Source organism: Schistocerca gregaria, chromosome 5 (assembly GCF_023897955.1).
Source record: "Schistocerca gregaria isolate iqSchGreg1 chromosome 5, iqSchGreg1.2, whole genome shotgun sequence".
Taxonomy (NCBI): Eukaryota; Metazoa; Arthropoda; class Insecta; order Orthoptera; family Acrididae; genus Schistocerca; species Schistocerca gregaria.
The window spans coordinates 580,986,753-581,010,897 of record NC_064924.1 but is presented as its reverse complement, the minus strand read 5'-3'; the positions used below and the strand labels follow the sequence as shown (position 1 = coordinate 581,010,897).

Below are 24,145 nucleotides of genomic sequence, written 5' to 3'. Positions count from 1 at the left end.
TACCAGCTTCGAGAATGCATTACGTTTTTGACTCTCCGCCAAATGACAGCACTCATCCGCCGTTCCTCTAACCTCTACCTCAGAGGCACCCATATCAAGCAAATGCACAGGCAGTCCTCTCTCACGTGGAGTCTGCGAAACAAGCTGTTGAGCATTATTGAAGCCGCGGACGAAACAAATGGGTCCCTCCATACGCCACAACTCTTGTGCTAAGTAAACTATTCGCTGAGGATGATAGGTCCCTGTCAGGTAAAGTGAATGTAAAAGGACGTATGTGTCACCCCTTAACCCTTTAATATTTAATCAACTATAACTAATCAACTAAAACAGATAAGTAACATTCCTCTGCTGTAACCTCACTGAGAGAGCATCGGTAGATCGTGGACGAGCTGGAGGAATCTCAGTTACGATTATTCCTATAAGTTCTTCCTCACTAACTGCGTCACGATTCACAGCACCTTGAAGTTCCGCAGTGCTGTGGAGCATGCTGACTGTGGAAGGCTGACTGAGCGACGCTGCTCTGCCGCGCTCCAGTAAACACCGTACTCTGTCAGTCGGCTCCTCAAAGGGGTAGTCCCTTCTGGTGCCATTTTGTCCTGCTCATCACTTGTCCTTCGGTATTGACGCACCACTATTGAACGGAGATCGGTACTCATAGCTTACCATTTGTTAGACTGCTGACGACGTCGTAATTCTATGTTGAATCCATAGCGCAAAGCACGTAACATAAAGAGCATTGTGATAGATTTCCACAAGAAAAAACAGTACCCAAATTACCCCATTTTTCCATGGCTATAATTTTTTAGTTCATCAGTCTTATGACCGGTTTAGTTCAGCCCAACACGAATTTCTCTCCACGGCCTGCTCCTCTCTGAGTATCACTTCCACCCTGCAACACCCCCCCCCCCCCCGGCCCCCTGTTTTTACTTCGTTGCATTGCTTCCATTACATATTGCAGTCCATACTCCCACTGAAGGTATCACATAATATATCCAGGTTTCAATCGACTGAAAAAGGTTGTTTATCAAAGAACAGCGAAACAGAAAGTAAATTGCTTCTTTAATTAGAACAATAATATTTCAGGTAGGTGTTGACTGGTTAGAGTGTCACTGAATAAAAGTTGTAGAACACATCCACTTCGGAAGTAAAAGTTCCATGCCTTCTCTGTACAAGTGGACATGAACGCTATAAGTCCACAGGTGCCAGCTCCCAGGGGCATGAAGGAAGAAGTGAATGTCAGCGACAGTGTGAAAAAGGTTGTGGATTGGGATACCTGGTTCATGGAGTTCTAATGGACTAATGGACTCACTTGGGTCGCCTCTTGGTGTATGGTTGTAGCAAGGCCATCTGTCTTCCACGAAATTGTGTAGTGTTGGCTGCTGACAGTATAGGCGTTAAGCCTTGATACAGCTAACTTCCTCTCCTCCGGTGCAGGAAAGGAAATGGCTAACTTCATAGAATCATCCGTGTACCCGGGAGGTTCTCGCAGCTGTGGAAGTTTCAGGTGATGTCAACATCCAATAGTGTCCATCCTGATTTGCTCACGTGGTGTGTAAAGGGGTTTAACGGCCCTCCAGTGAGCTGACAGCTGACAGTGATTGAGAAAGCTTGGCGGTGTTGGAGGTGGAAAAAAAGAAAGTGGTACATTCTCGATGTCAGCAAGTTGAGCTAGGTCACATGTATCTAAAGAACTAGCAAGCAAAGATATAGATACCCATATACCTATGCTTCCAGTTTTTGACAGGATCAATGTGCAGTCTCAGGGCTCCCTCTTGTAATGAAATACACTTTTATTTATGGCTCCTGCCTTTGCCACTACATATTTGGGGCCCAGGGGGGGGGGGGGGGGAAGGGGAATCCCTTAATACACACACTAATCTTCCTATAGGCCAAGAAGTTTAGGTCTCTGAGTAAGTATGTATTTTATTCCCATGTTCTTTGGGACTATGTGACATTGCTTAAATCTGCTGGATATGGACGTCTGAATCTATAGCAGCCATCTTACAACGTTAGCTCTGCTAACGTATGGTAAACGAATTGGGGGATGGTGGTGGATTATTTTAATATATGTCGGAAAGTAAGAGTTCACAACCTCAAGAATCAGAATTATTTAGTGGAGATGTTTTCTGCACAGTGTGCCATCCTAAAATAGGACGTAAGGCACTTCCTTGCCTAGTAATTTTGATATTACTGTTAGAACCCGATATAGGCCTTCCGCAGGTAAAAGACTTGCCCACACTTGGACTTCAAGAGGAAAACAACGGTGTATCACCAGTGAGTGGGGTGGCTGTGAACTGTTGGTTGGACGATAGATGATTATGACTTATGACATTGGCTGTGAAGTTTATCAGCGGGAGATGAACCTTCCTGTGGTGTTCGCCTGTAGAAAGCTAGAAAAATGGTGATAGCCTTTTGCAGGGGATAGTGACCGTGCTGTTTGGACATTTGTTTCTTAAAGATGTGGGCAAGACTTTCTGCTAATCCATGTGAGGCAGGGTGCCGGGCTGCTGCTTGAACTAGTGCGATGCCTTTTCTGAAACATAATGCAGTGAATACTACTGGGATACGTGGGAAATGATATGAGCATTTGCTTGTTGTATTGTAGAGTAACACTGGATGTCATTACTATAACTGTCCGTCCCGATAGCTGACTGGTCAGAAAGACTGATTGTTGTTCTACGGGCCAGGGCTCGATTCCTGGCTGGGTTGGAGATTTTCTCTGCTCAGGGACTAAGTGTTGTGTTGTCTTCTTCATTTCATCCCCATCAGGCGCGCAGGTTGCCCAATGAGGTGTCGAATGTAATGAGACCTGCACCAAGGCGGTCGGACCTGCCCAGAAACAGGCCTTCCGGCCAATGACGCCAAACGCTCATTTCCATTAGTATAACTGACAGGAGCAGGGCCTACCATAGAAGGTGGTATGTGGTATTGGTGGGAATGTTGGCTGAAGCCTTGAAAAGACGAATCAGATGCTTAGAGCCAACAAATAATGTAAAATGCTTGACACACACACATAATCATGGAAATTTTAAGGCAAAAAATTGTGGATAATGCTTCTTTCTCAGTCAGGCTATAATTTTGGTGCGCAGAGGTGAGGGTTTTAGACACTCTGTCAATCTTGTGGGGTCGAACTCATCTCATCCTATAGTCTGACCCATCTGCTGCCAGGATAAGAGATTTATTGGGGTCATAAGCTGTGAAGCACGAGGGAGAGGAAAGAACCTGTTTAAGTCTGAAAGCTTCGTAACATCCTGCGGTCCTTTGCCAACGGACGTTTCTCTGCAGTAGGTAGTGTAATGGTTCAGCAATGGCCCTCAGATGGGGAATAGACTCACATGGGGAATAGACTTTTAGTAGTATTTCAGTTTCCCACCGCTGGTTTCTACTGGCTGGTATTGGTAGGAGGAGAAGGCTTACTGCCTGAATGTACTAAAGAGTGGGGCAGATGCCGGTAGCATTGTGTCCAAGATATTCAACTTGATGAATAATACAGCAACACACGCTACATTTTAGATTGGCTTGTTGAATGACAGTGAACAGACTGTAATAGTTGTTGAGCAGGTCCTGGGCATCTTTGAATTAAATAAGAATGTCTTATAAGTAATTTGTTTTTCTCAGTGCGTCGCGGGTAAGATGCTCCAGTCATCACTGAAACATCACTGAGTACCTGTGTATACCAAACATATGTCTGTTGTACCGGCACAGGCTGAAGGGAGTTTCAGTGATATTATATGTTAGGATTCCTAGTCAAGTCGCATTTTGGGGTATGCACCGCTCACGTCAGTTTTTGTGAACAATATCCCACCAGCAAGACAGGTCATGACGTCCTATACTTTACCTGTCAGGTATGCATGAATGAGTAATTTGCCATTGATGATCGTCTTGTTATCTTTAAAATTGCATAAGGTACCATTTGGTTCCTGAGTAGTGAGAAGTGACGTGGTCCACTCAAGTCAGAATGCCCTCATTTTGTAGGCACTGTAATTCCCCTCCCTTGAATCTAATTACTCAGCCATTGTATAAGTTTTTTGGGGGCGGTGGTTTTGGACTTGCTAATTTCTAATCCAAGTGTGTTAGAGAGGATCATGCCTAAGTGACAGTTCTCAGGGAACCACCAAAATCAAGGGCGGGACGTTGTGTGACCAGTACCGTACTTCAGCTGTTAATTGTTCATTAAATTTTATAATTTCATTGTCATATTTTCCCATTGGGGTATCAAAGAGATTGAGGGACGTGGTCGGGTGTACAATACGATTCCCATTCTATAATGGTCGTGGTTGACTCTGTTTCAATCTGCAAGAAAATGGTACGTTACCGATTTCAGCAGTTAATGAGAGACATTCTGTAGACTTTGGCAACATTGGCTGAATAAGTGCTACGTCTCGGTACAGTTAATCCACATTGTCTGTCACCATGTCTGGAAGGTCCATGTGGATGCAGTCCGTCGGAACCTCCAAAGCTGATTCACACGCTTCGGCCCCACGTCCGAATTTCCCACAATAGGTACAGTTTGTTCGGTTATAATTGCTTTACTGTTGCTGCCGCGTGCTAAAACAGTAATTACAGGAAGGAACCTGTTGGAGAGAGCACTGGGACACGGTGGCGTTATCTAAACTTAGTGTTATCAGACGATGTGCTTAATTGGCTTTGAGGGGTACTTTTGTGTACCTAATGAATGAATAGATTCGTCCAATACCCAGATGATGGGAAGAGAGGTTTTTAGAGGTGGGTAGTTGAGATTCAAGAGAGGACTTCTGAAACCATCTTACGGGGAATGCACTAATATATATATATATATATATATATATATATATATATATATATATATATATATATATACTCCTGGAAATGGAAAAAAGAACACATTGACACCGGTGTGTCAGACCCACCATACTTGCTCCGGACACTGCGAGAGGGCTGTACAAGCAATGATCGCACGCACGGCACAGCGGACACACCAGGAACCGCGGTGTTGGCCGTCGAATGGCGCTAGCTGCGCAGCATTTGTGCACCGCCGCCGTCAGTGTCAGCCAGTTTGCCGTGGCATACGGAGCTCCATCGCAGTCTTTAACACTGGTAGCATGCCGCGACAGCGTGGACGTGAACCGTATGTGCTGTTGACGGACTTTGAGCGAGGGCGTATAGTGGGGATGCGGGAGGCCGGGTGGACGTACCGCCGAATTGCTCAACACGTGGGGCGTGATGTCTCCACAGTACATCGATGTTGTCGCCAGTGGTCGGCGGAAGGTGCACGTCCCCGTCGACCTGGGACCGGACCGCAGTGACGCACGGATGCACGCCAAGACCGTAGGATCCTACGCAGTGCCGTAGGGGACCGCACCGCCACTTCCCAGCAAATTAGGGACACTGTTGCTACTGGGGTATCGGCGAGGATCGTTCGCAACCGTCTCCATGAAGCTGGGCTACGGTCCCGCACACCGTTAGGCCGTCTTCCGCTCACGCCCCAACATCGTGCAGCCCGCCTCCAGTGGTGTCGCGACAGGCGTGAATGGAGGGTCGAATGGAGACGTGTCGTCTTCAGCGATGAGAGTCGCTTCTGCCTTGGTGCCAATGATGGTCGTATGCGTGTTTGGCGCCGTGCAGGTGAGCGCCACAATCAGGACTGCATACGACCAAGGCACACAGGGCCAACACCCGGCATCATGGTGTGGGGAGCGATCTCCTACACTGGCCGTACACCTCTGGTGATCGTCGAGGGGACACTGAATAGTGCACGGTACATCCAAACCGTCATCGAACCCATCGTTCTACCATTCCTACACCGGTAAGGGAACTTGCTGTTCCAACAGGACAATGCACGTCCGCATTTATCCCGTGCCACCCAACGTGCTCTAGAAGGTGTAAGTCAACTACCCTGGCCAGCAAGATCTCCGGATCTGTCCCCCATTGAGCATGTTTGGGACTGGATGAAGCGTCGTCTCACGCGGTCTGCACGTCCAGCACGAACGCTGGTCCAACTGAGGCGCCAGGTGGAAATGGCATGGCAAGCCGTTCCATAGGACTACATCCAGCATCTCTACGATCGTCTCCATGGGAGAATAGCAGCCTGCATTGCTGCGAAAGGTGGATATACACTGTACTAGTGCCGACATTGTGCATGCTCTGTTGCCTGTGTCTATGTGCCTGTGGTTCTGTCAGTGTGATCATGTGATGTATCTGACCCCAGGAATGTGTCAATTAAGTTCCCCCTTCCTGGGACAACGAATTCACGGTGTTCTTATTTCAATTTCCAGGAGTGTATGTCACTATCTTGAATATTGGCAGTGGAGCATATGTGAACTAGTGTTCCTAACTCTTCCTCTTTTTAACGATGTCCCTTGTGTGTGTTCTATCTATTTATTTTTATTACTGCATTGCCTTTTATACGTTATAATCTCATTACAGACTTCAGCTATTGTATCCCCCTTTATTTTCGCTGTTCAATTAATTATTGAAGACTAGTGTAGTGTATTTCCAGGAGTGTATACAACCAAAAAATCAGCTCATGCTATCTTTCACTTGAATTCTCTGGTTTGAAAACAGCAATCGTGACATAAATAATGTTTGCGGCCAATCCATTGTGTGAAGGCCTGTCCTAGCAGTTTGTTACAACTAAAACACTTTTGGCATGTCAACCTTACTTGGACTTCCGAACCATAGTACTCAAGTACTCTTCTTCACCCTCACACACGATAGTGCATTGGGCTTTATTTGTAATAGTTACTCCGAGGTGGTCAGGCGGTAACATTACAAGTGTGGAATCCCAAGCTAGAAAGGCTGCTTAGTATTTCACCCTTACTCCCGAAGGCGTTAGCCATACACTTCCGTCTGTAGTTTGATTTTGGTACCGGCATTGCTACAAGAATATTGTATTCTCTTGCTCGCAGGAGACGGTCGGGATGGACGCTCAGTCATTGGCAGGTAATATTGGACACAGCAGTCTAGAATCTCACGTGGCTGAATTATGAACCAATGAGGACGATATGTCAGGCATTTGGCCTAGTCTAAGTGGAGGTGTCAATCGTGAATAAGTTATGGATTGTTTTCTGTTCTCCTGCTTTTCTGAGCAGCACTAGAAAGCCTTGGAGCGGTGGAGTTTGGATGCTGCATGTTATTACAGCATGCCGTAGACTCTGCAGAACGACGATGTGGCAGCTGTCACGCTACGTCGTTTACAATTCGTGATGTGGCTCTGCTTAGTGTGTGTAAACGAGTTACAAGCACTGCCCTGCTTTTGCAGTATAGGCCCTCTTCACTCTCTCTCTAGATTGTTACACGCGGTCTGAGTCGTACTTCGGGCATTTGCCGTCTGTGTCCAGCAATTGATTCGTACATAGCTTACTGTAACCAGAAATACCGTTGCTGTGCAGCAGTATGCCGGAACACAAGGATGCCTTTGCTTGCCACCTGAGGCGCAGCGAGGTAGGAAATGCTGCTTGATGCTTGCAACGTTTCCCATGGTCCTACCTTGCTGTCGTATGCGTAAAAGGCTGGTGGTGTTGACCGGAAACCTTTGTCTGTGGAGATTTTCTTGGAGAGGCTGAAGGAGATTTCCGAAGGAGAAATGGAGACGACTTCTAGATGATTAGCCAGAGGTTCATAGGTGCTCTGCATTTGATGGAGGGGTGTCAACACCTAAAGGGAGTGATCCACCAGTTCCGTCATACTGCGTACAACGTTATAATTAACATAATATCGATTGGAAAACACTTAGATGCAGTGACTACCTGGATTTGAGCACACTCGTTACACTGAACACAATATCTTTTTGGCAACTGATAGGGCTCGAATGGTTCAAATGGCTCTGAGCACTATGGGACATAACATCTGACGTCATCAGTCACTGATATGCCTTAACAAATTTATTTATCATAGAGTAATAGCAGGTTTACTCTGTGGCACGTATTAAATCAAAAGATAAAATAATTCACTGCTTGAAACAGAAAACTACGCTTCTGGTGGATAAAGGTCAGCTAGACCGTCAACGTGTCTTAGGCCAATTAACTGACGCTTTATAAAAGTCAAAGTCCTGTAGGATGCTCAAACTGAATGAACTAAATTTAAAACCCATACATAGAAAAATCACCAAAGGCCAGTATGCAGTCATTTCAAAGATAACAAGAGTAACTTTGCGACAACGCAAGTCAGCCACAATGACTAAGCCCCCTTCTTCTCTGTTAAAGAGACCTCATATACTCTTAAGTCTATAGCTGGCAGCTCCTGGGGTCACGAAGTTAGACCTGAATGGGAGCCAATACATGAGGGTGGATCCAGAGTTAGAATCCTGACTGAATGAATCCCTGCAGGTTCTGCGCATGGCGCAATGAATTCTCTCAACTTAACCTAGTCTGCCCTGGCAGCATCCAGTATCAGGATACAACTAGACCTGTTTTCGATCACAGAGCTCGTGGAAGAGTGTAGCTCCGTGCGGTCCGCGGACTCTAGTGACACCTGGGTGACCATATGGTGTACTGTTGGAGCCGTCGTCTTCCAGCATAGTTCCGCTGTTCTGGCATCTAGAAGGCAACGTTTAGATGTTGGTTGCCTACACTTCAGGGGTTAAACCTCCGTACACTAGTTGTGACCCTGCTGCCTGTATGCTATCGTGTGATCAGTTACTAGCATTATGATGTTATCTGAAGCCGAACAGCGTGGTAATGACGGAATACAAATGGACCATTCATAACAGATTGAGTGAGAAGAACCAGAGGGGAGGAACTAAAGTTGTGGCCGGAATCCTGGTGATACTTTGCGACATTTCGCAGCTGCACATCCAGAAAACATACACATCCATTCACCGTCTTTCAATCATGCTCGTAGAAAAAAAGGCGTATATCCACTCCCCATATCATTCGCGCTGACATGTGTAAGGCTTCGTGATACTGTAACAACTTGAAAACCACAACAACTCCACTGTTGTCACGTTATGTCAGTCGGTAAATGTCTCGCATATGAACACGTTTTTGCTTACTGTAAAAAATATTAACCATGTAGAAGAAATTAACCAATTTGTTGGCCTGCAAGTTTCAACGTACCAAAAACATCAGTTTATGCTCAGAAATAAGGACACCACTATACATGTTTCCCAGGAATTTTAAGGAAACATTGTTTTCGGTTTATGACACATGCGGAACAAGGAGTGGATGCCAGGGAGTCGCTGCACCACTAGACAATACGCGAAAGATTTTTTCGACCCAGCCAAGTCTAACATAAACACTAGTAATTGAGGACGTAGGTTATAAGTGCTACTCTGAGATAAAGAGGTTGGCACTGGAGAGGAATTCGTAGCGGGCCGCATTATAGCAGTCAAGAAGACTAATGACTAAAAAAGCGTGATACAGTACTGCGATATGTGGATGAAGTGGACAAAGAACAACTTGAAAGGTGGCGTGTATAGTGTCATTACGTTCCAGTTATTGCTAAACTGTCTTTACGCGCTGTTCATCACTATGTGTTTTCTGTAGGCATCACGGGAGTAGACCTATACGTATAATCTACTTTGAAGGATATTTCAGAACTCACCAGTGCTTAAATCTTTGCTCGATTTTCAGTTCTGAGGATTAGATCGAGACAAAAGGTACTTCTTTAAGCTACGCAAAACACGTAACTAGAAATGGATGAGATACTATGTAGCTGCAATGAATACATTCAACCTGTTTCCTGAGCTAGCATCAAATAATACGAAATGTGCAGTGTGTTGACGAGAAACCCTTGCCAGTCAGTCTTACATATTAGGCAAATGGCTGTTGAGTAGTGCTACGTGACAGACCAGTGAACGCTTCGAAGAAACTGCCTGCAGCAAGCTGTGAAGGTCGATGTATGCTACGTGACAGTATGTGGTATTACACGATCGGACGCGATTCGCCGGAGTAGTAGTTTATATGATGCACAGCGCAATGATATTTTCAGCTTATTGCCTCTGATATTTATCTGATCTTACTGCTGAGTCTATTACTTTTTTCATACTCTTCAAGCCGTTTGTCTCCTGCGTACTGCATATTTAGTGGAAAACGTATAGCGTCTGTTATCTTAGACAAACATCAGGAAGATATCGAATAGAGTTGATATTGATTCCTAAATGGTCCTGATCCTTGACAATTTACAGGAGATACAAATTATCAGGACCTTGAAGGACAGTTTATTGTTTCTTGAAGCATATGATTTGGAAAGAAAATTTCACAGTTTTATAAATGTGCTTCATCCAGTGAGAAGTTAGCTAATTCAGTCTTATTCTGTTTGACAAAACTTATTCCTAATACTATGTTTGTTTTGCTTCTGCCAGACATTTTGTGAATGTGTTTTCGTTTTATGCTGTGGAACCTGCGTTATATAATCAAAATAAATATACGTCGACGATCACCTCCTTAACAGCCCAACATGTAAACAACACAATCTCACGAATTTTAATTTTTTTCTATTGATGGAAGAATCGTTTAAATATTTTGATGGATATTGTCACTCATTTTTGTCTAGACATCAAGTCATGCTGATGTATTGCTACAAACGAAGAAGCAAACATGACCGACACTTTTTCTCGCTTGCAAGCAAAGATGAGGCAATGCAAAATGTGTCCATGGTGAGAGACTACTTTCCAAATGTGAATGAAGTGACCAAATTTGTACGCGAGCTCCCCAACCAAATAGCAATCTTTCAGTGTATGCAAGCTGCCCATTGTGCTATCTTTATTTATTATTCATCTCTTTGGTCTTTTTGCTCTGTTGGAACTACTTTCCAGAACTACGAACTGTTAATTTGGTTCTTTCAGGAACTCGAGCCATGAAGTCTGATGGTTAAATGTAAGTGTTCTTTTTTTTCTCTGTCATACACTTTGAATTAAAATTTTCGAGCCACTTGAAATTTTGAATGTGTTCCTGAAAAATACCTATATACAAATTCAAAAAGAAACGGACTGTTCCCTGATCCTTTACTGTTCTTAACAGGATCCCCTACACATAAGACGGAGTAGAGACAAATACCTAAGGGGTGATACGTCCTGTGCTTTCTAGGCAGAAATAATCAGTGGCCGTTCTCAGTCTAACTCTTCCAGGCATGAAATATTGTTGTAACGTTACTTTATAGACCAAAGATTGTAACTATGGAAAATGGTCATGACTACGGAGTTTTTACTACTTCCAAAGCGGCAAGTTCAGAACTCATGTTGTTCATTTTCGTCGTGCTGCTGTTATGGGCCTTCTGGGAACGTGACTGCGCTCTTCTTTTGACTAAATATCAAGAGGACGAAGGAAATGGCCAACGTGATTTATTACTATCTTCATTCTGAATCATACTGGCTAGTACTGAAGTATGAACAGCAAACCAGTGCAACGGCACCTTACTGCACCTTTATGTGCTCATCGTATTTACCAACGAAAATTTGGTTAAGGAATCTTAGCTATGGAATTGTGTCTGGAGTTATGGGTCCTCTGCTGAATATTAGGTAGATCCAATTTGATTCACACATACATCAATGCAGTTATTTTGTCAATTACACTATATAACTTTATTGTTACTTACATGGATATGAAAGAATATAGCTAGTGTGTATAAAAGAATATTACTGTTCTAGATGCTCTATAGTATTTGGATTAATAAAGAGAAGCAATAAACACTTCGTTGATGTGTATTACTCAATTTTGATGCTATCAAATTACTTCTACTGATAGTTTCGCGTCGTACGTTTAGCCTACATTACCTAAGCTTTAGTACTTTCATTCTCACTATTACGTCTTGCTTGCAGAGCTGGGGCCTGCAGATAAAATTTGTGCAGCCGCGTGATGCCGGGTGGTACGAGTGCCAAGTTTCTACGCATCCGCCAACGAGTATTTTTGTGGAGCTTAAAGTAACAGGTAAGATATATACAGATATATCACTCATTAATACGACGTTTGCTACACTCTACAGCAGGCTCACTGGGGACGTGCCTAGGACGCAATGCGTGCTCAAACTTTTTCCGCTCTGAAGGGAAAGAAATCATTGAGAGCCTTCGACATATAATCCTAACTTCGAAAGCAGTGCTCAGAAATGGTACCATTAGTTTAGGCTTTGCTGAAACGCAAAATAAGAAGTATTCATCGACATCAGATACTTCAATGTTTAACGTGTGAATAAAAGAGTCACGAAATATAATTTGATGTTAATTTAAACTTTGTCCGAAAACGACATTCATCCCAATGCAGTACCAGCCGTAAGAAATATCGTGTATCGTACTTAGCTGCCACATATCCTTAGACCGATAAATTAATTCAAATGTTTTTCATCTCATTGTCATTTACCATTAATACTACCCTTTTAGAAAATAAATTTGTTTAGAAAGGCGTCATTTAGCCACCGCGAACCGATACAGATTACCTCCGTCATACCAGCATTGCTGGTAGTAGAATCGACTAACTGACAAGCCGAGCTGCATTTGGCCAGGCACTGTGGCCGAGCGGTTCTAGGCGCTTCAGTCCGGAACCGCGCTGCTGCTACGGTAGCAGGTTTGAATCCTGCCTCGGGCATGGATGTGTGTGATTTCCTTAGGTTAGTTAGGTTTAAGTAGTTCTAAGTCTAGGGGACTGATGACCTCAGATGTTAAGTCCCATACTGCATATAGCCATTTGAGCCATATGAACCGAGCGGCTTTGTGCCGATTCCTCCTCCCTTCCCCTCCCCTCCCCACATCGCCCCTCCCTTCCCATCCACTCCCGTCTCCTCCTCACCCCACAGGTACCCCTACCATCGCTACCCGTGAGCCGGCCGGCTTCTGAATACTGAGGCGTGAGCCCGAGCCAGATAACACGAGCATATCGGTGAAGATACCTGTGCCAGACAGTGTACGAATACGTGCTGAAAAATATCGCCTCCGAAATTATGTCAGAACTTTTAAAGTTTCTAAAGCTAAAGTTCATATCACTCACCATCTTTGTTCTTCGCCTCTACATATTTATTTCTTTAATCACACTGGCGACGAACACATTTCTTCCAAAGAGAAAACAATTTGCTGATACGGCCACTACAGAATGTTTGACTTCGTTGACGAAGCCAAAACGCAGCTCCTCTTTCTTCGCTACATCGCTATCAAAGTGAAGCCCTCGAAGGTGTTCTTTAAGTTTTGGAAATAGGTAAAATGGGATTGGGCGAAATCTAAATTATATGGGAGATGTTGGATGGCTGCAAAGCCAAGGCATCGCATTGTGGCAGATGCCGCCACACTCATGTTTCGTCTGGTATTGTTATGCTTAGAGAGGATGCTGAGGTCGCTGCATGTGTGGAAAAACTCTTTAAATTCGAAACTCGCTTACATCAAGCTGTTCCTCCCGTACCGTCATAGGTATGTTACATACCGCTGTATTCCAAATACGTAGGACTCCAAATACGTGGACATAAAGAGTAAAGATGTGGAATGATAATAAAAATTGTTTTATTTACAATGATTCAAAATTTTCGTAAGAGAACTGAGGTATAATTTTTCAGCATACCATGGAATATAACAACTGGTAAACCGTAAACCTTCGTTGTTATTCAGCTGAGTTTGTTCATTATCTCAGAACAGTGAAAGATGAGGAAACGTTATTAGGTGGACAAATATATGGACATGGAAACTATTGTACTTTCACATTATTATGAGCATTTGGGTATGCGTTTGTAATTAAAATAGCTATGTATTTAGACAAATAATTTTATTTTCGTGAAAAGATTTCATTTTTGAGACAAAAAACTTCCAATTCTATCATGTTCCACCATTGTCGTTGGCCATGTTTTACCCATGTCCTGTTCCACTATTGTCTATGGCCATGCTTAAGGTACATTTTGGAGCATTATAAGCTCACGTTCCTGTGTTACGAAAATATGTGCTCCGAGTATTAGATTACTGCAAATTTCTCATCTAATCGTATTCCTCACACCAAAAATTATGCATGATAATTTCATTTGTCTGTCGATACGTTCTTTGTTAAGACTTCTTTTATCTTGGAGTATTATAATTATAGCCTTGGTATCATTTAGTAAGTGATTATGGCCATGCAGTCTCTAAATGTCTTAGAGAGCCTAGGCACCAAATGCAATAATCGTTACCCACAGTTTACAAGTGTCGAACATGATGTGTTATCATCTTCCACCCTAAAATTTGGTTTGGTGAGTGATGTATTACTGAGAAAAATGTGAAAACAGCAAGTGCCCATAGTTCGATCGTTGAACCACTGGTAACTTTGCCTCATTTCAAATGCCAACATCCGTTATGCTCTTAGATAGGTATTTCAGACTTGGCGATACCGTTGTAACACTTGACATGAAAATTATTTCTCCCTCTCTCTCTCTCTCTCTCTCTCCTCTCACTTTGTGTGTGTGTGTGTGTGTGTGTGTGTGTGTGTGTGTGTGTGTGTGTGTGTGTGTGTGTGTTTGTGACATTTAAAGTTACATTTTTCAATTGATGAAGTACTGCAAATTGCACCCTTTACAGTTTTTACTTAATGAAATGTTTAGAACATGTTTGAATATGGTGCAAAACACTTAAATGCGTAGGGGAACATAATATCTTTGAACATGGTGCTATTTTTAAGATGTTCTAGTTAAGCTGATTTGATTTAGGAGATATAGTCCGCTTGACTGTTTCATTATAATAGTCTCTAAAATATTAGGCTGTGACCTGCCGCTCTCATTTCAGTGGCCACGTAAACACTATGTTGTGAAAGGACTGTTGATTCCAAAGAGAATTGAGGTGAGGAGGGGGTTACGATTTGATACAGTCATCACTGATGACACCATGAGGTTCAGGTCAGACGCCATTCACGTTGTAATGCGTTTGTCCCTGAAATGTGGCCAACCTAACGTCAAATATCAAATTTGACTTCGAGCCTTTCTATGCGACGCTGCAACCCTGTATCAGTCACATCTCTACTGCTGAATCCGTTCCACGTCTTTCGACTGCAGTCCAGTTTCTGTGCACGTTAGTCATGGCCTTCCACTCTGAATATTATCCCTGCTAGTTTTAGAACTTCAAAGAGTATCGTTCAGTCTGCAATATAAAAATGTACCTCTAAATATACAGATGCTATATGCATAGGTTTGCCTTTGTTAAACCAAACTTCTCACATAAATCGATCTCCCCTTATTTCGTCGCATTTTCTTACATCTCTGGTAAACTCAGACTGATATACCTCGAGGTTTTCTCAATATTCTTCAACCGTGACATATTAAACTGAGTGATCATTAATCTTCGCACCTAGAGGCACCTGCCTTTCCTGGAATTTGTAGTTATGACTCACTGCTTGTATCCGAAAGATAATTAGACTTTCTCATATGTTTTGCACACCATGTAGAATTGTTTTGTCATGACGTCTCTCCTGCACTGCAGACTGACGCCCCCCCCCCCCCCCCCCGCCACCCGCACACACACATTACAGAAAACCACTTTCGTAACTAACCACTCACAACATTCCTATATATACAAATATCCTGCCACCTACTTGGCTAATTACTTACGAACTACTGCACTTATATTAACATGGAATTTATAAATCGCCCACTAATTCTGTTACAATATAGTAACACAGTTACTTTCGTGATTACAGATACACAATAATATGAAGTTAGTGATATGTTACGGTTTGGACCTCTGCTACCGGATTTGTCATATCGCCTAATGTTGCTTGGTTTAGGGTCTGATAGTGATCAGCGGTAAGTGAAGAGATTCCCTTCTCGAGGTGGATATTTTCACCTCACATCTGGTCATTTCCTTTGCCGTTCCAAGAGAACACCATTTAAGTTTTGACAAAGTACCAGTAAAAAGAAATGTGATTTTCGTAGTGCTCATCCAAATTGTAGGCAGGCTGTAACCTAGACGGGTAAGCTGCGTCCTTCAGGACGTTGTGATGAGTAGTTGGTGGAAGCAGTTTATGTTTCCGTTATTTTCAATCTGGTTTAGCACTTTTATTTTTCGTTATTTTTCTGGTTTTCTATGTTAATCATTTGTCACGATCACACGATATGTCATTAGCTTGCTTTATATTTTTATCTGCGCCTGCAGTCAGGAGGGCGTCCTTATCAGGAGAAGAAAAACTGGCGTTCTACGGATCGGAGCGTGGAATGTCAGATCCATTAATCGGCAGGTAGGTTAGAAGATTTAAAAAGGGAAGTGCATAGGTTAAAATTAGATATAGTGGGAATTAGTGAAGTTTAATGGCAGGAGGAACAAGACTTTTGGTCAGGTGAATACAGGGTTATAAATACAAAATCAAATAGGGGTAATACAGGAGTAGGTTTAATAATGAATAAAAAAATAGGAGTGTGGGTAAGCTACTACAAACAGCATAGTGAACGCATTATTGTGGCCAAGATAGACACAAAGCCCATGCCTACTACAGTAGTACAAGTTTATATGCCAACTAGCTCTGCAGATGTTGAAGAAATAGATGAAATGTATGATGAGATAAAATAAATTATTCAGGTAGTGAAGGGAGACGAAAATTTAATAGTCCTGGGTGACTGGAATTCGTCAGTAGGAAAAGGGAGAGAAGGAAACATAGTGGGTGAATATGGATTGGGGCTAAGAAATGAAAGAGGAAACCGTCTGGTAGAATTTTTGCATAGAGCATAACTTAATCATAGCTAACACTTGGTTCAAGAATCATAAAGGAAGATTTTACACATGGAAGAATCCTGGAGATACTAAAAGGTATCGGATAGATTACATAATGTTAAGACAGAGATTTAGGAATCAGATTTTAAATTTTAGGACATTTCCAGTGGCAGATGTGGACTCTGACCACAATCTATTGGTTATGTCCTGTAGATTAAAACTGAAGAAACTGCAGAAAGGTGGGAATTTAAGGACGTGGAATCTGGATCAGCTGAAAGAACCAGAGGTTGGACAGAGTTTCAAGGAGAGCATAAGGGAACAATTGACAGGAATGGGGGAAAACAGTAGAAGAAGAATGGGTAGCTCTGAGGGATGAAGTAGTGAAGACATCAGAGGATAAAGTAGGTAAAAAGACGAGGGCTGCTAGATATCTTTGGGTAACAGAAGAAACATTGAATGTAATTGATGTAAAGGAGAAAATATAAAAATGCAGTAAATGAAGCAGGCAAAAAGGAATACAAACATCTCACAAATGAGATCGACAGGAAGTGCAAAAGGGCTAAGCAGGGATGGCTAGAGGACAAATGTAAGGATGTAGCAGCTTATATCTCTAGGGGTAAGATAGATACTGCCTAAAGGAAAATTAAAGAGACCTTTGGAGAGAAGAGAACCACTTGTATGAATATCAAGAGCTCAGATGGCATCCCAGTTCTAAGCAAATAAGGGAAGGCAGAAAGGTGGAAGGAGTATACAGAGGATTTATGCCAGGGCGATGTACTTGAGGACAGTATTATGGAAATGGAAGAGGCTCTAGATGAAGACGAAATGGGAGATAAGATACTGCATGAAGAGTTTGACAGAGCACTGAAAGACCTGAGTCGAAACAAGGCCCCGGGGGTAGACAACATTCCATTAGAACTACTGACGGCCTCGGGAGAGACAGTCATGACAAAACTTTACCAGCTGGTGAGCAAGATGTATTAGACAGGCGAAATACCCTCAGACTTCAAGAAGAATATAATAATTCCAATCCCAAAGAAAGCAGGTGCTGACAGATGTGAAAATTACCGAACTATCAGTTTAATAAGTCACAGCTGCAAAATACGGACAAGAATTATTTGCACGAACGGAAAAACTAGTAGAAGCCGACCTCGGGGAAGATCAGTTTGGCTTCTGTAGAAATGTTGGAACACGTGAGGCAATAGTGACCCTACGATTTAAATTAGAAGCTAGATTAAGGAAAGGCAAACCTCCGTTTCTACCATTTGAAGACTTGGAGAAAGCTTTTGACAATGTTGACTGGAATACTCTTTTTCAAATTCTGAAGGTGGCATCGGTAAGATACAGAGAGCGAAGGGCTATTTACAATTTGTACAGAAATCAGATGGCAGTCAAAAGAGTCGAGGGGCATGAGAGGGAAACAGTTGTTGGGAAAGGAGTGAGACCGGGTTGTAGCCTCTCCCCGACGTTATTCAATCTGTATATTGAGCAAGCAGTAAAAGAAACAAAAGAAAAATTTGGAGTAGGTATTAAAATTCATGCCGAAGAAGTAAAAACTTTGAGGTTCGACGATGACATTGTAATTCTGTCAGAGACAGCAAAGGACCTGGAAGCGCAATTGAACAGAATGGACACTGTCTTGAAAGGAGGATATAAGATGAACATCAACAAAAGCAAAACGAGGATAATGGAATGTAGTCAAATTAAATCGGGTGATGCTGAGGAAATTAGATTAGGAAATGAGATACTTAAAGTAGTAAAGGAGTTCTGCTATTTAGGAAGTAAAATAACTGATATGGTCGAAGTAGAGAGGATATAAAATATAGACTGACAATGGCAAGGTAAGCGTTTCTGAAGAAGAGAGTTTTGTTAACATCGAGTATAGATTTATGTATCAGGAAGTCGTTTCTAAAAGTATTGGTATGGAGTGTAGCCAAGTATGTAAGTGAAACATGGACGATAACTAGTTTGGACAACAAGAGAATAGAAGCTTTCGAAATGTGATGCTACAGACGAATTCTGAAGAACAGATGGGTAGATCACATAACTAATGAGGAAGTATTGAATAGGATTGGGGAGAAGAGATGTTTGTGGCACAACTTGACTAGAAGAAGGGATCTGTTGGTAGGACATGTTCTGAGGCATCAATTGATCACCAGTTTAGTGTTGGAGCTCAGCGTGGAGAGTTAAAGTCGTAGAGGGAGACCAAGTGATGAATACACTAAGCAGATTCAGAAGGATGTAGGTTACAGTAGGTACTGGGAGATGAAGAAGCTTGCACAGGATAGAGTATCATGGAGAGCTGCATCAAACCAGTCTCAGGACTGAAGACCATAACAACAACAGTTCTGGAAACACATGATCGTTATCGTTTCCCATTTTCAAATAAGCATTTGTTCATTGTCCGTTGTCGGTAGTAACTCTTTAAATTGTACTTTAGTTTTTACCTTTCTTTTCATTTCCTCCATGTTCCTTTTATTACGATTGTGTGACAGAAGGCGCTCCAGCGACAAGGAAGTAATTCTTCTTCTTTCTTAGTATGTGGCATCTAAGAACCAAGCACTGAAATTGGTGCTTGGTCCTTAGATAACACATACTAAGAAAGAAAAAGAATTACATCCTTGTCGCGGGAGCGCCTTCTTGGTTGTTTTTCTTTTTCCTCCAATATTTCCTTCATCTTTTCACTATGTGTCCTTTTCCTCTCCTTGGACCATTTTGACCGTTTTCTTCTCCCTCTAGCCTTGGAATCTTCCCTTTTTTTTAACACTTTCCTCTTGAAAATCTTTCTTTTTGTCGCATCGTTTTCACTTATGTTGTTTCTTCCCATATCTTTCCTATCGTCCTGAATCCAAGCTAGTGTCTACTTCTTATCCCAAAGATATTTAAAAATCTGTTTGCTTAACTTGTTGCTGTTCATTCTGTATAAGTGCTCAAAAAAATAGCTGTTGCCTCTTTTGTAGTCTTTCATTTATGTTTTCTATATTGCAGTAAGCTTTTTCATTGCTTCTTAATTTCCATACCTCTACACGTTTTGGTGGTCCAAGTATTTTTTTATGATTTTTCTTCCTAGGACTTGAAATTTGTGTAATTTGTAGTTCAGTACTAAACAGTAACTTGCAAAAAGACATTCTGAATTTACTACTGTGTTGTAGTGCGGTATATTCAAATTTTTAGACAGACAAATTTTGTTGTAGACATTCCTAGTTATTCCATAAACTATGTCCATTTTATGTAGCTTTTCTTCTACAGCGAATTTTCCTAAGCCGTTTTCTCGCATAATTTCTCCCAAATATTTAAATATATTTACCCTATTTGGCCAATATCTGTTGCTAGGGACTGTAGAGCATTTTTGCATTTGTCATAATTTTTCTCTTCTCTGCAGATATTCTTAAACTTCCCCTGTTGGCTATTTCTGTTAAGAGATTGATTTGTATTCCAGTGTTTGTTAGGTTTTCAGAAAGAATGGCAAAATCATCCCCACATGATAAACAATGAATTTCAGTATCTTTGATTTTAGTTCCCAGTCTGATTGGTGATGGGTTCTGTTCTTCTTGTTTTTGTATCCATTCTGCTACTATTTTCTCTGGTATGCAGTTAAAGAGAAGCGAAGACAGGCCATCACCTTCCCTTATACCAATTTTTATGTCGAATTCCTTCGATAACTCACCCCAAAACTTCGGATTTGGTGTCTGAGCGATTCACGAATGAGGTTCGCTAGCTTAGATTTGATGCCAAATTCTCTGATCATTTTGTGTTTCCCTTTCAACCGAATCAATTGCTTTTTTTTAATCAATAAATGTTTCTACCATATCTTAGGAGTTTGTAGATCTGTGACGAATAATGGACTTCAGCTTGAAAAACTGTTCTGAGCAAGATCTACCCTTTCTAAATCAACTCTCATATTCTCCCAAATTGTTATCCACAGCCATTTCTACCTTATTTGGTAGAATTGTTGAAAATATTTTACAACCAATTGTCAACAAATATATACCTCTATAGTTATTTACATTTTGCTTATCACCTTTCTTGTGCAAGAGGTGGTTGAGACTAACTTTTCAGTCTTATGGTATATTTTCAGTTTCCCATATTTCTTCAAGCATAAGCTGAAGGTTAGTTATAATTTTTCGTTGTGACTATTTAATAAGTTGAGCTGTAATAGTAATCTCCAATGTCTTTGTAGTTTTTTATGGTATTCATTGCTTTTATAATTTCTTCAGCTGCAGTAGGTGGAAATGCTTCTGTATTTTCGTTGAGATCTGGAAACTGTAGCTTACAGTATGGTTCTTCACAGTCAAAAATTTTTAAAAGTACTGTCTTAGATCTGGCTGTTGCTTAGGCCTACTTTACCATTTTCATCTCTCAAGAAATGCTTGGACCTTGGTATGTCTTTAGATAACTTTTAAGCATCTGATGGAAATTCTGGGAGTTTTTACAAAGTAGTTTTGTATGTCAAGAATTTGTGGTTTCTCAAAAGATCTTTTAGCACCCTTTATTGTTGTTTCTGCTTCATTCCTCTGAATTCTAAATTTATCAAGGTATTCAGGCTACCCAGAACATTTCTGTTCATTCCACTATTTTCTTCTTTCAGCAATTGCTTCTTCACAGATTTCATTGTTCGAAATACATTTTTCCTGTCCTGTTGATTTCTTTCGATATTTCTTCCCATTTCCCTGATTCAGTTACTTTAATTTCTTCCTGAAAAATTTTTATTTCCTCTTTCCTGATGTCGAGCGTGTGTGTAGTAAATTTAATTAATTAATGCTATCTCATTTGCTTTTTCTTGGGGAGAAGCTTCGGTTTAATTTTTGCAAGGTAGTGATCAGAATTGAATTCCCTTTTCTTACTTCTTTTAAATTCATTTCTTTAAAATTGTATTTAGAAATAGCCACTTGATCTACCTGGAACTCCCTTGGATTGGATTCGAAGCAATTCATGTTTTGCATTTCTGAGTAATTTTTTGAATAAAGTTGACATTACTTTTAACTGAAATTTTATACACAGAGTGATTAGTCTTGTGCCATTTTTGTTTGTTCCTTTATGGATAATACCCTACTATTTTTTATAACGATTTCTGCCTCGCTATTTCAGCCTCAAAATTCCCCATTAGTGTAACAACATTAGATTTTGGAATTTTTGATATTTCGTCTTCTAGGAGTTCTAAGAATGCTTTTACTTGCTCGGATTTTTGTTATTGTTACCATTGGTTGCAAGACAACATTTAATAAAGGTATGCTGGAACTTCTTACATTAATCTTTGCGAAGAGATAGTCTTTGTGAACTGTGTTTGAATTCTGTAATGTTATCTACTAAGTTTTTATGAACATAGAAATCGGTACCAAGTATTGGCATGCCTTTTATGACTTTTATTGCTGGTTTACCCTTAAAATTTTTATGGATTTTGGTTTCTGTAACATTTTCATCCAAAAATCTTGTTTGTTGAACTGCTAAAATTTCAAGTTCTTTTTGTTTACCAATTTTTAGTATTGAGTTTACATTCAAGGTGCCTGCAAAGAATTTTTGTTTTCAACTTGAGTTTTGAATGATACCATGGATGCTCGGACTTAATGCAGACGTCGAGACTCCCCAGAACCCTAGGTCCCGATGCTTTACATAAACCAATGGTGGGTTCCTCTTTCGAGTTACCACCTGGGGTAGTGCTATCTGCTAGTTGACTTTCCATTCTGCAATTGAAATCGTACATTATATGTGGTAGGAAATAAATTACAAGGCAAGATCAGATTGTTAGTCCGAAATGATTATTTCTTACAGTTTTATTCATTCGGTTTTCCGCTCTCTCTCTGCCTTTGGAGTTAGGATTCCTATTCCGCCTTTGAGACTGTTGACTTGGTTTCACCTGTAATCCTAGGTAGGGGCCCACACAGGATGCTACCATCCGGAACCAGACTGACACTGGTCTTTTTTTTTTCCAAGGTGTTACTCCTCCTCTTCATCCTTCCTCATTACCTGCAAGATGAGGTCCAAGGCTTGGGACCGGCAGTGGTGGAGTCCGAGAAAGTAATTATTGTTTGTATTTCATTTGTAGCTGCTGTGTTTTTAATTTATTTATACAAATGTATTATCTGTGACTTTGATCATTTTTAAATTTTTTTATTGTTTCGTTTCACCCTCTGCTGAACACACAGAACTATTAGTTTGCTGTAGTTTAGTTTTTCATCTTACCTTCCAAGAACATTTTTATCCCATAACTATGGATCCGTTGTCATCCTAATGACCCTGCTTCTTTTAGCTCGAAACTTTTTCTCTTAGTTGTTCTGATGTACTGGGAACCGATTTCTTGTGGGAATGTAAAGCGTGCAATTGCCTCTGGGTTAACAGCAATTTATTTGATATACTTTTTAGTGGTGGTTAAGAATCATGCTTTAAATTTGCAGATTATGTTTATGATATAGATTTCCTTGATTTTTCGTGAATCGTCTATTAATGCTACATGTCCATCAAATTTCAGACGTCTATTCTGTGCCGAGAAAAGAAATAATTCCGCCAGGGAAAACATCTCTTCAGAACTTTATGCGCAACCATATAACAAATTGTATCTTGCGTTCGAATTTTTTTTACTATATCTGTCGTTCCATTTTCTCAGTGACATTTATACTCATGGTTAGCGAAGATGTTTCAGTTACATAGTGTGTTTTTAGGAGAACGATAGTGTGGTGCTTTCGCAGTTTAGCTTTAATTATAAATTTTCCACATCATTTTGTAGATTTTTCTCAATTTTTCTACACAGGGTATATTGTTTATTTTTTCACTGCCGGTGATCTCTACAAAGTCATGTACATTCCTTGATGTGTTGAGCCTGACTGGTGCTGTCACATCTCGCTGTGAGCCATTCCATGTCAGTGAGAATCTTCAGCACATATTGTCTTCGAGTCAAATATTTGATGGCCACTTTAGACAGCAACCTTATGAACCTTCTGTAAAGCGTGTATATTTTCGGGTTTAGTCCTAGTAATTATTGCTTTGTTACTGGCAAAGGAAAGGCGCTGGATAAGAAGTCTTTTAATTTTGATATAGTATGTACTTCAGCTATTTCTTTCTGTTAAATTTTGAAAAACATTATCTGGTACAACGTCGCAGAAATGTAGAAATAGCCCACAGCTTCGCTTTTCACCTGCTTTTATCCTCAAAGTGTTGGAAATTTCACGAATGAGTTGTATTTTAGACTTTGTGTTTGTAAATAATTTGTGTTTGATGCATCTCACCGCTTTACAGGTTTCATATAAGGCCATGACAATATTGGCAGCAGCGAGGAGTGTGTAGCAAGCGTAAAATCAAAGACACCTCATAAATCCACTGACATAGTGAAAGTTACTATGCGAATCACTCGGAAAAAGATTGAGAAACATAATATTTTACCAAGTACAGCGACCATACAAAATTACTTCGTGCAGGGATATTCAATATCCGGTCTTCCGTTAAATACTGGCTGCGGAATGTTTATAAGAGAAGTGAGAATCAGTAGATAGAGGACTATGTTATGCAAGTCAGTGCAGGTTCTGACATAATTGGACAGTATTGATATAACTGAAATAATGTCAAAAGATATGATAGGAGCCATTACAAATGCAGAAA

The 24,145-nt window shown here is 41.1% G+C and overlaps 1 protein-coding gene across 1 annotated transcript in view; it reads left to right on the top strand.

The window, feature by feature from the left end:
* The window catches only part of LOC126272359 (protein turtle homolog B-like), a 442,077-nt gene that overhangs the window by 377,929 nt on the left and 40,003 nt on the right, over positions 1-24,145 (top strand). Inside the window, exon 5 of the mRNA XM_049975170.1 lies at positions 11,738-11,846. Coding sequence (XP_049831127.1) covers positions 11,738-11,846 — 109 coding nt within the window. The remainder of the gene's footprint in view (positions 1-11,737; positions 11,847-24,145) is intronic.